The following is a 12,154-nucleotide window of genomic DNA, read 5'->3' as shown; positions in this document are numbered from 1 at the left end:
GAGCATCCCACGCTGTGACATTGCTCCTCCGCCCCTTCTCCTGCCCCCAGGTTTGCCCGTCCCAGGTGTGCCCATCCCAAGTGTCCGGCCAGAGCCGTGCCATGGGATGTAAGGGAGGGGGAAGAGAGGCAGGCAGGCAGGCAGGCAGGTAGGCAGGCGGGTGAGGCTCTCCCGCAGGCAGGAGCTGGCCCCCCAGTGACATGTTGCCCCATGTGCTTTTTGCTTTTTGCAGAATAAAATCAGAGTCACTGTAGACGTGAAGGAGGCAGAGCTCTATCTGTTCCATGTCATCCTGAGGTATATTAATTCAGGAGGGGCCACTGTGTATGGCAAAATTACAGCTTATCAGCCACGAAGGAGAGGTAAGGATCCCAGACTGCTCTGCTCCCCTGCACCATCGCCACCTCCTCCCCATCCCAGGCAACCTGCTGCATCATCCTTTCCAGAAGATACTTCCATGGGGCTTTACCCATTAGTCCTGCCCTTCCAACTGAGAGGCTGATTTGAGTTTGCAGCCCCCTTTATTTAACAGAGCAGCAGCAAGCTGGCCCCAGCCCTGGGGCTGCACACTGAGGAGTTATCAGCCAGGCTGGTGTGAGATAAGGCTATTGTGTGATTCCATACAGTCTTCCCAGCGAGGGACAAGATCACCCCAGTGCCCCAGGCAGAGCTGAGCTGAGTATCCACAAAACCAGAATGGGCCAAGTGCTGGGAACTGGATCCAAAGTTTGGCAGCTGGACATGGTTTTATTTCATAGATGCCCTCATGTGGCAGTCCTGCCCTTGGCTGTGCTTCTCCCAAACCAGGCTGCTGGCTTCACTCATAGTCTGGGGTTTGGAAGTGGTGTGGAATTGCGTGTGTTATACAGGCATTGCACTCTGGTGCAGTGTCTTCTCATCAACAGTTTGCTGCTGGAGAAGAGCCACCAACAAATGGCTGAAGAAGCTGAGAGACCTGAACAGATATCCTGGGGGTGGATATGAGCAAGACTGCACAGGGATGGACCTGAGGCCATGCAAGTGCCCTAGTGGGTGGCTGGCAGATTTACCGCTTCTGATGCTACAGCCACATCATCCTGCTGAAGCTTTTCCTGCAGATCATGCACAAGGCTGTCAACACCAGCTGCCTGACTTAGCAGTGTGTGAAGTTTTCTCCTGTCTTGAACTGACACAGAAGGTGTTTTGCCTTTGATGTGATAGACAGGGTTTGAAATGCAAGATACTATTTTTCTACTGTTTTTTTTTTTTTGAGGGGAAAAATATCTCATTATTTTTATGGCCAGTTACATTACACAGCAGAAGGACAAGAGAAGCCAGAGCTCAGGAAGTGTTTAATCTGTCCTATCCAGCAGCAGAGCTTATTTGCCTTCTGATGTGCTTCCCTCCTTGTTCAGAAGCAACCTGGGATTTTTCTAGTGCTAAAGGCAAACTAACAGACACACACCAGCACTGGGATCTGGGAGGGCAGCTTCCTTGATAGGCCAGATCAGCTCCACAAGTGCTGAGCCACCTTCTGCTGGGGTGGAATGGGCTTCAGTTGGTAAAGGACAAGCAGCCTGGAAAGAAGATAAGCTGGAAGATGTGGCTTGCAAAAAGGGAAGCCTTTTCCAAGTATGTGATATCCCGACCGGTTTCTCCCACCCCACTTCCAGAAGCGATCTCAGTTTGAGTTGTGAATCATCTCAAAGGGATGTGAGACTTCAGCTTGTCAAGAAATCTACCCCACTGCCTGTTCAGGGAAACCTCTTCATCCCTTGCATCCTCACCTCTGCTTCCCATCTGAGAAAGCATGGGCTCGACCTCAGCTGATGCCAGGCACACCGCAGAGCTAGCACACATGGGAAGGGATTACCCATCCCAGCAGTAGCACAAGCCTTTGCTTTAGCTTCTGGCCCTCTGCATTATGCCTTGATGTCCACGTGCCACACCAGGATAGTCAATGTGCCACATTCCCCACTTCCTTCTTCATCTCGTTTGCTCACCATGCAGCCATACTCAAAGAATCACTCAGTCGTGCTCTTCAGATTGCTCCTGAGACTGCAGGACAGGCAGACAGTTTGCTTCTGGGTGCTGTATCATTGCATCCAAAGTTAATGAATGCTGAGGTTATGGGACTGTGTCAGCTGAACCAAGGAACTGTTCAACAGCAGCAGGATCTGCCCTCAAACCCCTCTGTCCTGTCAGATAAAATCAATGTCTAAGTCTCGAGTGCAGAGTCTGTGGCTGGCAAGAAAGGCAGGAGCACAGCTTAGGGTTTGCCAGAAGACAGGTATCTTGCCTGTGGAGCTGGGATCAGAATATCCCTAAGGAAGAATATATCTGGGCAATTCTTTTTGTCTGTCTCAGAACACATTCTTCACAGATGAGTTCCTTCCTTCTCTAGCTGGCAAAACACTCCTTGGCATGCAGTGCTCCGTGCTTTGCAGACTGGGGAAGCAGAGCACACTGGGAGAGCTGTGATTAGCATTGAGGATTGCAGTGATTTATGTTTTTTTTCTCTCCCATTAAGCTACTGAGCAGATTCAGAGTGGATGTCTCTGTTACAGGACAGTGTGGGATTGTGGTGCCTCTGCTACAGCAGCGCTGAGAGAGCAGGAGCCTGGGACTCCCCATTGCACTACAGAGCTGCTTCCCTGAGCATAGCCTCCCGATTGCAGCCCCAGGTTTTCCATCCCAGTCCCTTCACAGCCTCTCATCCCTCCCGCTCCAGGTACAGAGCAGACCAAGCAGATTGTCTTTGCTCCCAGCACGGAGCCAGCCTTTGTCACAGTCCCACAGAACAGCTTTGGGGAGCCCTTCGTACTCAACCCCAACACCTGGTCTCTGGTTGTTGAAGCAGAGGGTGTGCTGCTGGTAAGGACCAGCCCATGTGCTCCATCCAACATAGGGGCTTCAGCAGCTCCTTGGGGGCAGGTGTCCTAAACGTACTCAACTCTCCCATCTCTCCTCCTAGGACTATCTGGTTTTGCTACCCAGCTCATACTATGAAGCACCAATACTGCAGCTGAAGGTCACGGAGCCATGCACCTACCAGCCAGCCCCTGAACAAGCCACCCAGAAGTAAGGATCTCCATATGCTTGTGCTGTGTGGGACCTACTCACCTCCTTTTGGCCTGGGGTTACAAAATATATACACTTTACACTCTGTGAGGGTCTGGATGCAGTAGAACTGCTTCGTGGAGCACTGTTGCTGTTGTTGATAAAGCTTGCTGAAGCTGCACTGGCCCAGAAAGCCAATGCATAGATCTCCTCATCCATGGCACAGGCAATCTATGTGTTCTCATGGACCCTGGAGGCCAGCTCACCCAGTAAGACTATAGCCCTCTTCTCTGCTAGGCTGGATTCCCAGTGCTAGTCCTGGAAAATGGCTACAATGAGATATGTCTTGATGGACTTTTTAAATTGGATGGGCACAGTCTGGTAGTGCTTGGAACATCTCAGTGCCTCTGGTTGCTCTGCCCAGGCCCTCTCTCAAATCTTGCTGGCACCAAGGCTGTGTGGGTGCTCTTGACTTAAAATCATGATTTAACAACCAGACTTTGCAATTCCTTTCTTAATGTTTTTAGCTGCCTCCTGTACAAGTACCTGTCTGTGGATGGCTTCCCTGCAGTGTCCGGGCAGGATGCAGTGTGCAGGCTGGACAACCGGCTCCCCAGACTGTGTCCCACCGAGCAGCTCACGCCCTCCCATCCTCAGATGGCCACGTGCAGCGGCAGTGATGTGAGTGGCACTTGTTTCATCCCTGACATGGGCACTGCAGCACTCATCCCTCTGCTCTGACATCTGGTTACCAGAAGGGCATTGCACCCATGTACCCCTACTGCTGCCCCATCAGTTTTGCATGTTTGTGCTTGCATGCTCCATGCAAGGCACCCCAAAGCAATGTCTCACTTACAAAGGGCCTGCAGTGCCATGGTAAGAGTTGTCCCGTTGTCCCCTCAGCTGCAGAGGAGGCTGGTTTGTAGCATGGGCACCCTGCACTCATCACTATGGGGAGTGGGACAGTAGGCACTTAGTCATCTCTTTGTCCTCCAGGTGGAAGTCCAACTGTCCCTGCCTGTTGCCCAGCCTGGGAAATACGTGTTGCTGGTGGAGTATGCCAACACCAATGCTTTGCAGACGGTGGGCATTGCTGTGAGCTCACCACACTTAGCCATGCAGCAGGGCACATTCATCTTCTACCCATGTGTCTACAGGTACGGTTGTCTCTGAGATGGAGAAAGGGTTTGGTCCTCCTCTGACATGGCAAGGACAAGTTCTGCCCCAGTTGAGGAGCTTTTTCTGCTTGCTCACGTGAACAAAGCAGTGCTTCAATGCTGTACATCTGATACATGTATGTCCATACCCATTCTAGTGACTGGCCATCCCTGGGAATACAGGCCACACCTGTGCCCAACATTGTCTTCTAATGCCTCTGTTAGGAGATAATCTGTTGCTTCCATTTACAGCCAAGCACATTGGTAAAGGTCTTGGTTTAGAGAATTGCCTACAGGCAGGTTTATTGGAGCTGTTGGTGCAGATCAAACCATGTCCCTTGCTGTAGGAGTGTCTGACTTCAGACTGCAGCTTTTGCTATAGGAAACCAATGTCTGGGGTGCCCCTGGGAAACTGCAATCTTGTGACTTGCCAGAAAAGGCATGAAAAGGTTTCCAGGTGCAAACACCTTCAGGACATAGAACTGGCAAGACAAGAAATGGGCCATGACCCTGCTCAAGGCTGGCTTCACAATCTGTGTTTCTCTCAGTTTCCTTTGTCGAGGGATTGCTGTGGATTCCCAGAGCCGCATTGCAACTTTTGAGCTTACCTCAGAGGCCACCATTCGCTTCAGCTCTGACCTGGCTGACTTCTTCCTGGTAAGCTCCCTGCAAGGGCAGCTGTGTTGACAGGTAGCAAGGGGAGGCAGGAGTTGGTACCTAGCCTGTAGAAGGGGTTTCTAGTTCTGTTTGGACTGGATACTAGATCTTAGTCTATGTCGTGACTAGTCCAGGGTGGAGAATGTGGTCAGTGGTGTGTTTGGATGTAGATAGTGATAGTGTGGTCAGCCTGATTGCTGGTGGGCACAGAAACTGCTGTAGGCTCCCAGTGGCAAGACACTGTCACGTAACTGGGCATCTCTCTCACATGTGGCAGCACAAGGTGTACCTCATACCTGCTGCACAGTTCACCATGGAGTTCATCGAGCCCAAGGTGCATTGCATCAGTGTCCATGGCACGTTCTCACCCAACAGGTAAGAGTCTCAGGTCCCTCGGGGTTTCAGCATGAATGTGGCTGTTCCCAAAAGCAAGTGCTTCCCTCGCTTCCCTCAGGTTTGGAGCCATTTCAGCCTCTCTCTTTCCTTGTCAGAGATCTTTGCATCCTGTTTTCTCTTTGTTTTGCAGCAGCTCCTGTGTTCCCTCAAGGTTCCTGAAGCTTTCTCAGTCGATCATTTTGGAGGGGGGCCAGGCTCTGCCCATCGCCCCTGATGTCCCCCTGGCTCAGGCTGTTCATGTGGTTCCATCTGGGGTCCCCTTGGAACCCGCACCTCGGCCTCCCACAGCAGTGGACCCCACTGCAGAGCTCATCCTCCTGCAGTCGCCACAGGTAGTGCCATGGCTGTGGGTTGGGCTGGTTTGCTGGCTTTTCAGTTGGCACCATTAGAGGGGGAGTATGGAGACATGGGGGATTGGTTCACCAGAAGTCCCAAGGCCTGACAGGTGTGCAATAAGAGCACCCATTGGTGCAATAATAAAGCCATATCCTGGCCGTGAGTGCAGGTGTCTGATGTGGGGTTTTGTCTCTTTGTTCTCCTGTTTCGGGCCAGGCTGCTGTTGTGTTTAACACCCGGATCCAGACCCTGGGCCGTTATGCCTTCATCCTACACTACTACCAGCCCAACCATCCAGCCTTCCCTGTGGAAGTGTTAATCAATGGTGGGCGCATCTGGCAAGGTGAGAAGAGCAGGGACCTGGGGAAGCTGCTGCTAGGCAGAAGCCCTGGGCAGTTCTTCATGTCAGAGGATAAAGATGAAGCAAGACTAACTCATCCCTTCTAGACTGGGAGGGTGTGATGGGGACTGCAAGAGAAACATTGGCCCAATCTGTTGATTGTCTTTTTAGGTCAGACCAACGCTAATTTCTGCCCACATGGCTATGGGTGCCGGAGCCTGGTAGTTTCTGAGGACCAGATTATCCTGGACGTTACAGATAATGATCTGACTGTGGTTGTTCGAGTGCCAGAGGGCAAGCAGCTGTGGCTGGTGAGTCTATCTCCAGACCAGGCTCCAGCAGGACTGGAGTTTGTCCTTGGCTTTTTGTCCCTGGAATGTTTCCCACCATCACCCAGTTTCTGGGCTACCCTGGAAAGTTGCAGTCTCCAACCTTAGTGGTGTAGACTTGAAGGCAGAATTCATAGAGACAGCCTCTGTAGATGACAGTTCTCTTTCACTGTGTGGGTTTGATACCAAAACAAGGCAGAAACTGAAGCTGTTGCTTTGCGTACGTAGCTTGTGATGATCCAGAATAAGCCTTATTCCTGCCCCAGCAGTATTTTGCACCTGCATAGTATTGCTTATCCAGGCAGATATCACAGAAGCAGGGAACCCTTGTTATCCTCAGGCAACAGGACCAGAAAATTGACCAAATTTGGGTAAGTGTCTGAAAGACAGAATTGGAACCCGGGTGCCTCCATGTCGAGAAGTTTAAATGCCAGTGACTGCCTGCCCCTCTGCAGAACCACAGCCAGTGCTGCCCTTATATTCTGCCTTTTTTTTACTCCAGCGAATTTGGGTCAGTCCTCACATGGAGCATTAGATTAGATGGGCCCTGATGGACAGACCCCAGCAGGGTGGTGAACCCTGGTCTTTCCAGTACTTCAGCACATTATGTGTCCTGTTCTGTCCCAGCAAGGGATGATGATGATAAGTTAAGGGTGTGTTTGGACTTCCAGTAAGCTCGTTTTCAGACTGCATCTCTGTGTGGCTCAGCTAAGGAGCCTTGTCCTTGCTTTGCAGGATTACATCCTTGTGGTGCCTGAGGATAGCTACAGCTCTCAGTACCTGCAGGAGGAACCATTGGACAAGTCTTATGATTTCATCAGCAGCTGTGGCATCAACAGCTTCTACATCAAGTAAGGCCCTTGGGTTTACGTGGCTGCTCTGCTGTCGACTCCTCAACAAGAAGAAACCCATTCCCTTCATACGTGGCAGGGGAGGGATCTGATTAAGGCTTTCCTTATCTAATGACCAAACCTGTGGGTATTTGGGGAATCTCAGTGTCATTGGGGATCTGCCTACCACTAATTCAGTACCAGTTGCTGCAGGAGATGCTGCTAGATTTTGGGGTGGTGGGAGGCTGAGCTGTGCAGCACAGTGACTGTTCCTGCCTTCCCCTGCAGCCCCAGCACATCATCGAGGTTCTGCCGTGACTCTGCCATCTCGCTCTCCCTCTTCTACAACAACGGGGCCCAGCCCTGCGGGTGCCATGAAGCAGGGGCACGGGGCAGCCAGTGCGAGCCCTTCGGTGGGCAGTGTCCCTGCAAGTCCAATGTCATCGGCCGAGAGTGCTCCCGCTGTGCCACCGGCTACTGGGGCTTCCCCAACTGCAGGCGTGAGTTATCCCATCTCCCGTTCTGCTTTCCCAGCACTTACTGGTTTGCCTCTTAAAGAGCTGAGGCTGATTTGGGCTCCACTTACATGAAACAGCTCAGCTCCTGTGAGCGGTTGAGTTCTGCATCCAATGCTTTGTGCTCCACTTGGGCTGCCTGGGTCTGGCTCCCCCAAACACAGCCCCTTTCTGCCCCTTCTAGCCTGTGACTGCGGGACACGTCTCTGTGACGAGGTGACGGGGCAGTGCATCTGCCCTCCACACACCCTGAAGCCAGAGTGTGTTGTCTGTGAGCCCCAGACCTTCGGCTGCCACCCTCTCATCGGGTGTGAGGACTGCAACTGCTCTCGGCCCGGCGTGCAGGAGCTGACAGAGCCAGGCTGCGATGTGGACAGTGGGCAGTGCAGGTGAGGGAGCCCTGAAGGTGGTGAGGCGCTGGCACAGGTTGCTCATAGAAGCTGTGGCTGCTCTCCATGCAGAGCACAAGGCAGAGGTTTCTAATGCTGTGGCTCTTTGTTCCATCCAGGTGCAAGCCAAATATCATTGGGCGCCAGTGTGACCTCTGTGCCCCTGGCTACTACCACTACCCCAACTGCCGGCGGTGTGACTGCCACCAGGCTGGCACTGAAGCCAGTGTGTGCGACCCAGTCACGGGGCAATGTCACTGCAAGGTCGGTTCTTTGATGCCTTCACTTTGTGCTTTTCCCCTTTGCTTGGCTCTCCTGCACTGGCTGTGGATGTGGGGAGCTGTGGGTGTCTGGTGTGCAGGGAGGGAGTGGGGCTGGAGAAGGAGAGTGCCTGTGTGCCTGAGCTGCAGCCAGCCTGCCCCACATGGTGTTAGGTTCAGAGCACCTTGGAAGTCTCCTTCTCCCCATCTTTCCTGGCCAGGAAGGCTTTGGGCTGTCACTGGGCAGATGAGCAGTCTGGGTCCAGCCCTACCTCAGGCCCTAAAGCTGTTAGCACTTTGGACTCCTTCTGCTCTTACATGACAGCAGAGTAATGCAGAGTGCTCCTGAGCTGCCTGCTCCAGCCCCTTTGCAGGGCTCAGAAGTGCTTTCTACAGGTGAATTTAATGTTTCAGGAGTGCTGTGCAAGTAAACCTGTTCAGGGACTGCTTAATCTGCTTTCAGCATCACATCACTGTGCTTTGATCACTCATACAGCTATCTCCGTCCTCCACTAAGGCCTCATGAGAAGCTGCTGGCACTGATGAGCTTTGCTTGTCTTCCAGGAAAACGTGGAGGGCCCGAGGTGTGACCAGTGCCGCCTGGGGACATTCTCTCTGGATGCCAGTAACCCCAAGGGCTGCACCAAATGCTTCTGCTTTGGTGCCACCGATCGCTGCCGCAGTGCCGAGAAGCACAGAGCTGAGGTGAGAGGGGCCAGGGCTCCCTGCAGCCCTCTGGGCTCTGTCCTGCATTAATCCTACCTGTCTGGAAGATACACTGTGAGGAGGGTTACCTTTGTCTCCCTATGCCTGTCTTCCACTTTCATTCCCTTCTCCTGGTCACTGGAGTCTCATAGGGTGGAAAGTCATAGCATAGGTGGGAGGCAGGGATGGTGCTCAGCTTTCCAGTGGCTTTATCAGGATGCATGTGAGGTTGTGGGCCTGTTATCATCCTTTGTGCTGCTCTGGGACTGATGCTTTTCTGGAGCATCAACACCCAGACACTTCCTGTAGCTCCAGTAGAAGATCTGTGGTTGCTCTTCCCCCACAGCTCATCGACATGAGTGGATGGCTCTTGTTGACCAGTGACCGCCAGGAAGTGCCTACAACTCTGAACCTGCGGGAGCAGCTCCTCCACGCTGATCTCAAGAACCTCCCAGATGCCTACCAAGAGCTTTACTGGGTTGCACCCAGCTCCTACCTTGGCGACCAGGTAAGAGCACAGTGGCAGCTGGACCAGTAGTCATGCACATCCTTGACCCCACCACACATGTGCCAGCAGCATGGCCACTGATGTGCAAGCATTGTTGATGTGCAAGCTCTGGTTGAACATGGGCAGCTCTGACTCATCCCAGTGACATGGACTTGCAGTAACCTGTGCAGTTTGTCTCTCCCTTAGGTTTCCTCCTATGGTGGGCACCTGCGCTATGAGCTGCACTCCGACCCACGGAGGGGGGACGTGTTCATCCCCATGGAGTCCCGCCCAGATGTGATCCTGAAGGTGCAGCCCAAGAAATCCCGTAGTGCTCCCCACTAGTGCATGAGCAGGATGAGGTGGTGACTGACACCTTCCTTGCTTTCCTTCCAGGGAAATCAGATGAGCATCATGTTTCTGGAAGGCACCTACCCATCCCCAGGGGAGGTCTATGAAGGCCGGCTGCAGCTGGTGGAGGTGGGTTTGCACACATGAGTGTGGACCAAGTGCTCAGATGCTCCTGGAAGGACAAGACCATCCTGTACACAGAAGGGACAGTTGCTTTGAGCTCAGTATTTTAGGTGCTGCCTACTGCAGCAGAACTGGCTGTGAAGAGCCAGGTCTGGTTTACCTGTCCCAGCAGCAGGGAAGCAAAGGCTGGGCTGGATGTTGAGGTGCCTGTGCTTCCTGCCAGTAACTCAGGTTTTCTCCCACCAGGGTAACTTCAGGCACACAGAGACACACAACCCTGTGTCTCGAGAGGAGCTCATGATGGTGCTGGCAAACCTAGAACAGCTGCAGATCCGGGCACTCTTCTCCCAGCTCTCTTCCTCCGTGTCCCTGCGCCGCGTGGTGCTGGAGATTGCAACAGACACAGCCACAGGCACCCGTGCCAGCAATGTGGAGCTGTGCTTTTGCCCAGCTAACTACCAGGGGGACTCCTGCCAGGTAAGGGTGAAAGCAGATGTGCTGCTCCAGGCAGAGGGGAGTCAAACAGCCACATTCTGGGTCTCAGCCACCCTTTGTGCTTGGTGCAGGTGGCAGCCGTGGGCTTTGGATGTTTGTACAAAGCAGTGGTGCCAGAGTACCAGCTTCTGAGCTAGCCCTGAGGGCCTCAGTTAATATTGCAGCTTGGGTTGTGCTGTAGGAGCAACATCTCCCCCATACCAGCCTACTCCAGCTCCCTTCCCACCACAGCACAGTGCACATGGGAAAGAGGCATTAGCTGCATCTACCCTCTTGGAAGAGGCACGATGGGGAAATCAATCAGGTGTTGCAGACTAACACTGCATGCATGGAGTACCTTGAAATAGGTCCTTCTGTCTGGCTGATTGTCTCCTGTTGACAAGGAGCAGGAAGGAGCTATACTGAAAAGTCTTCGTTGTTGCTTTTAATCTCTTCTCCATCAGTACAGCCCTGTGGGAATTCTGTCATGGGAACTAAGTTAGTTTCTTTGCTTTGCCTGAACGTATCGGGCTGTTTTTCAGATCTCTTTCTCCCTCCTCAGGAATGTGCTCCAGGTTACTACAGGGACACCAAGGGGCTCTTTCTGGGAAAATGCATCCCATGTCATTGCAATGGCCACTCAGATCAGTGCCTGCCAGGCTCTGGGATATGTCTGGTAAGTAAACAGTGAAGCAACATGATATTTTGGAGTTACAAGGTCTGAGGCATGGGATTAAAAGGCTCTTTTTAAAGGAAAGTGCCTGAATTGGAGCATTAGCTGCATGTGCCATTTCAGAGCTGGTCCCTCTCAGGGTCAGCTTAGGGTGCAAGACAGCTGTGGGAAAGAGGAGGGACTAAAGCATCCAGATACCTGGTGGGGAATTCTTTGTGCAACCCACCAGTTCTCACTGTCAGTGCTGAGCCCATAGTCTGCCTTTTCCTTGCAGAACTGCCAGCACAACACAGAAGGAGACCACTGTGAGCGATGCAAGGATGGCTACGTGGGCAGCCGCTCTGCTGAAGAAGCCCTGCAGTGTGTTGGATGTCCGTGCCCTCTTTCAGTTGCTTCCAACAAGTAAGCACCCTTAGATGGGGTTGCCCTTTTGGCCTTACTGTTTAACCACTGGGAACCCCTGCCGCATCAGGGCTCTGGCTTGGCACTGGCAGATATCCCAATTGCAGCCTTGTCACTGACCCCAGACCATGTCCATACCCTCTTACCCAAGGCCCCAGCAGCCCACACCAAGTGATCAGCTCCCCTGGCACCACGTCAGAGATAACTGCACCTTCCTGTTTACCCCTTCTCATTTCAGTTTTGCCATTGGTTGTGTCCACAAGGGCTCCAACACGCAGTGCCTCTGCAAGCCTGGCTATGCTGGACCCAACTGTGAGCGGTAAGGGGGATTGGCATCTGTGTTTCTGGGGCCTCAGACACACTAGTCCCATGCAGCCACTGCTGTGGCAGAAGAGAGGTTCATAGAATCATAGATTGGGTTGGAAGGGACCTTAAAGATCACATAGCTCCAACCCCCTGCCATGGGCAGAGACACCCTCCACTAGACCAGGTTACTCAAAGTCCCATCCAGGCTGACCTTAAACACTTACAAGGATGGAAAACACTTCCAGGGATGGAGGTGGTTGTTGTAAGTTGTCCTGGTAAAGACTGCAGAGGAAATGATTGGCTCTGCCTACAGTGTGCTTTGTTCTGGCACCATTTCTTTCAATCCTTTTCAGCCTGCAGGAAAGGTTGTTGTCTCCACTGTTGC

The 12,154-nt window shown here is 52.7% G+C and overlaps 1 protein-coding gene across 2 annotated transcripts in view; it reads left to right on the top strand.

The window, feature by feature from the left end:
* The window catches only part of LAMA5 (laminin subunit alpha 5), an 83,033-nt gene that overhangs the window by 55,295 nt on the left and 15,584 nt on the right, over positions 1-12,154 (top strand). Inside the window, exons 23-44 of one of the 2 annotated variants that reach the window (XM_034066586.1) lie at positions 233-362; positions 2,711-2,853; positions 2,954-3,060; positions 3,567-3,720; positions 4,036-4,196; positions 4,745-4,853; positions 5,131-5,228; positions 5,380-5,581; positions 5,802-5,928; positions 6,097-6,236; positions 6,990-7,105; positions 7,373-7,584; positions 7,784-7,988; positions 8,108-8,252; positions 8,813-8,953; positions 9,300-9,461; positions 9,648-9,749; positions 9,837-9,920; positions 10,161-10,391; positions 10,951-11,064; positions 11,336-11,463; positions 11,702-11,782. In XM_034066586.1, the coding sequence (XP_033922477.1) occupies positions 233-362; positions 2,711-2,853; positions 2,954-3,060; positions 3,567-3,720; positions 4,036-4,196; positions 4,745-4,853; positions 5,131-5,228; positions 5,380-5,581; positions 5,802-5,928; positions 6,097-6,236; positions 6,990-7,105; positions 7,373-7,584; positions 7,784-7,988; positions 8,108-8,252; positions 8,813-8,953; positions 9,300-9,461; positions 9,648-9,749; positions 9,837-9,920; positions 10,161-10,391; positions 10,951-11,064; positions 11,336-11,463; positions 11,702-11,782 (3,092 nt within the window). The remainder of the gene's footprint in view (positions 1-232; positions 363-2,710; positions 2,854-2,953; positions 3,061-3,566; positions 3,721-4,035; positions 4,197-4,744; positions 4,854-5,130; positions 5,229-5,379; positions 5,582-5,801; positions 5,929-6,096; positions 6,237-6,989; positions 7,106-7,372; positions 7,585-7,783; positions 7,989-8,107; positions 8,253-8,812; positions 8,954-9,299; positions 9,462-9,647; positions 9,750-9,836; positions 9,921-10,160; positions 10,392-10,950; positions 11,065-11,335; positions 11,464-11,701; positions 11,783-12,154) is intronic. The other variant, XM_034066585.1, reaches the window with a different exon arrangement.

This window comes from Melopsittacus undulatus, chromosome 10 (genome assembly GCF_012275295.1).
Source record: "Melopsittacus undulatus isolate bMelUnd1 chromosome 10, bMelUnd1.mat.Z, whole genome shotgun sequence".
NCBI lineage: Eukaryota > Metazoa > Chordata > Aves > Psittaciformes > Psittaculidae > Melopsittacus > Melopsittacus undulatus.
This window is presented reverse-complemented; position numbering and strand designations above follow the sequence as displayed.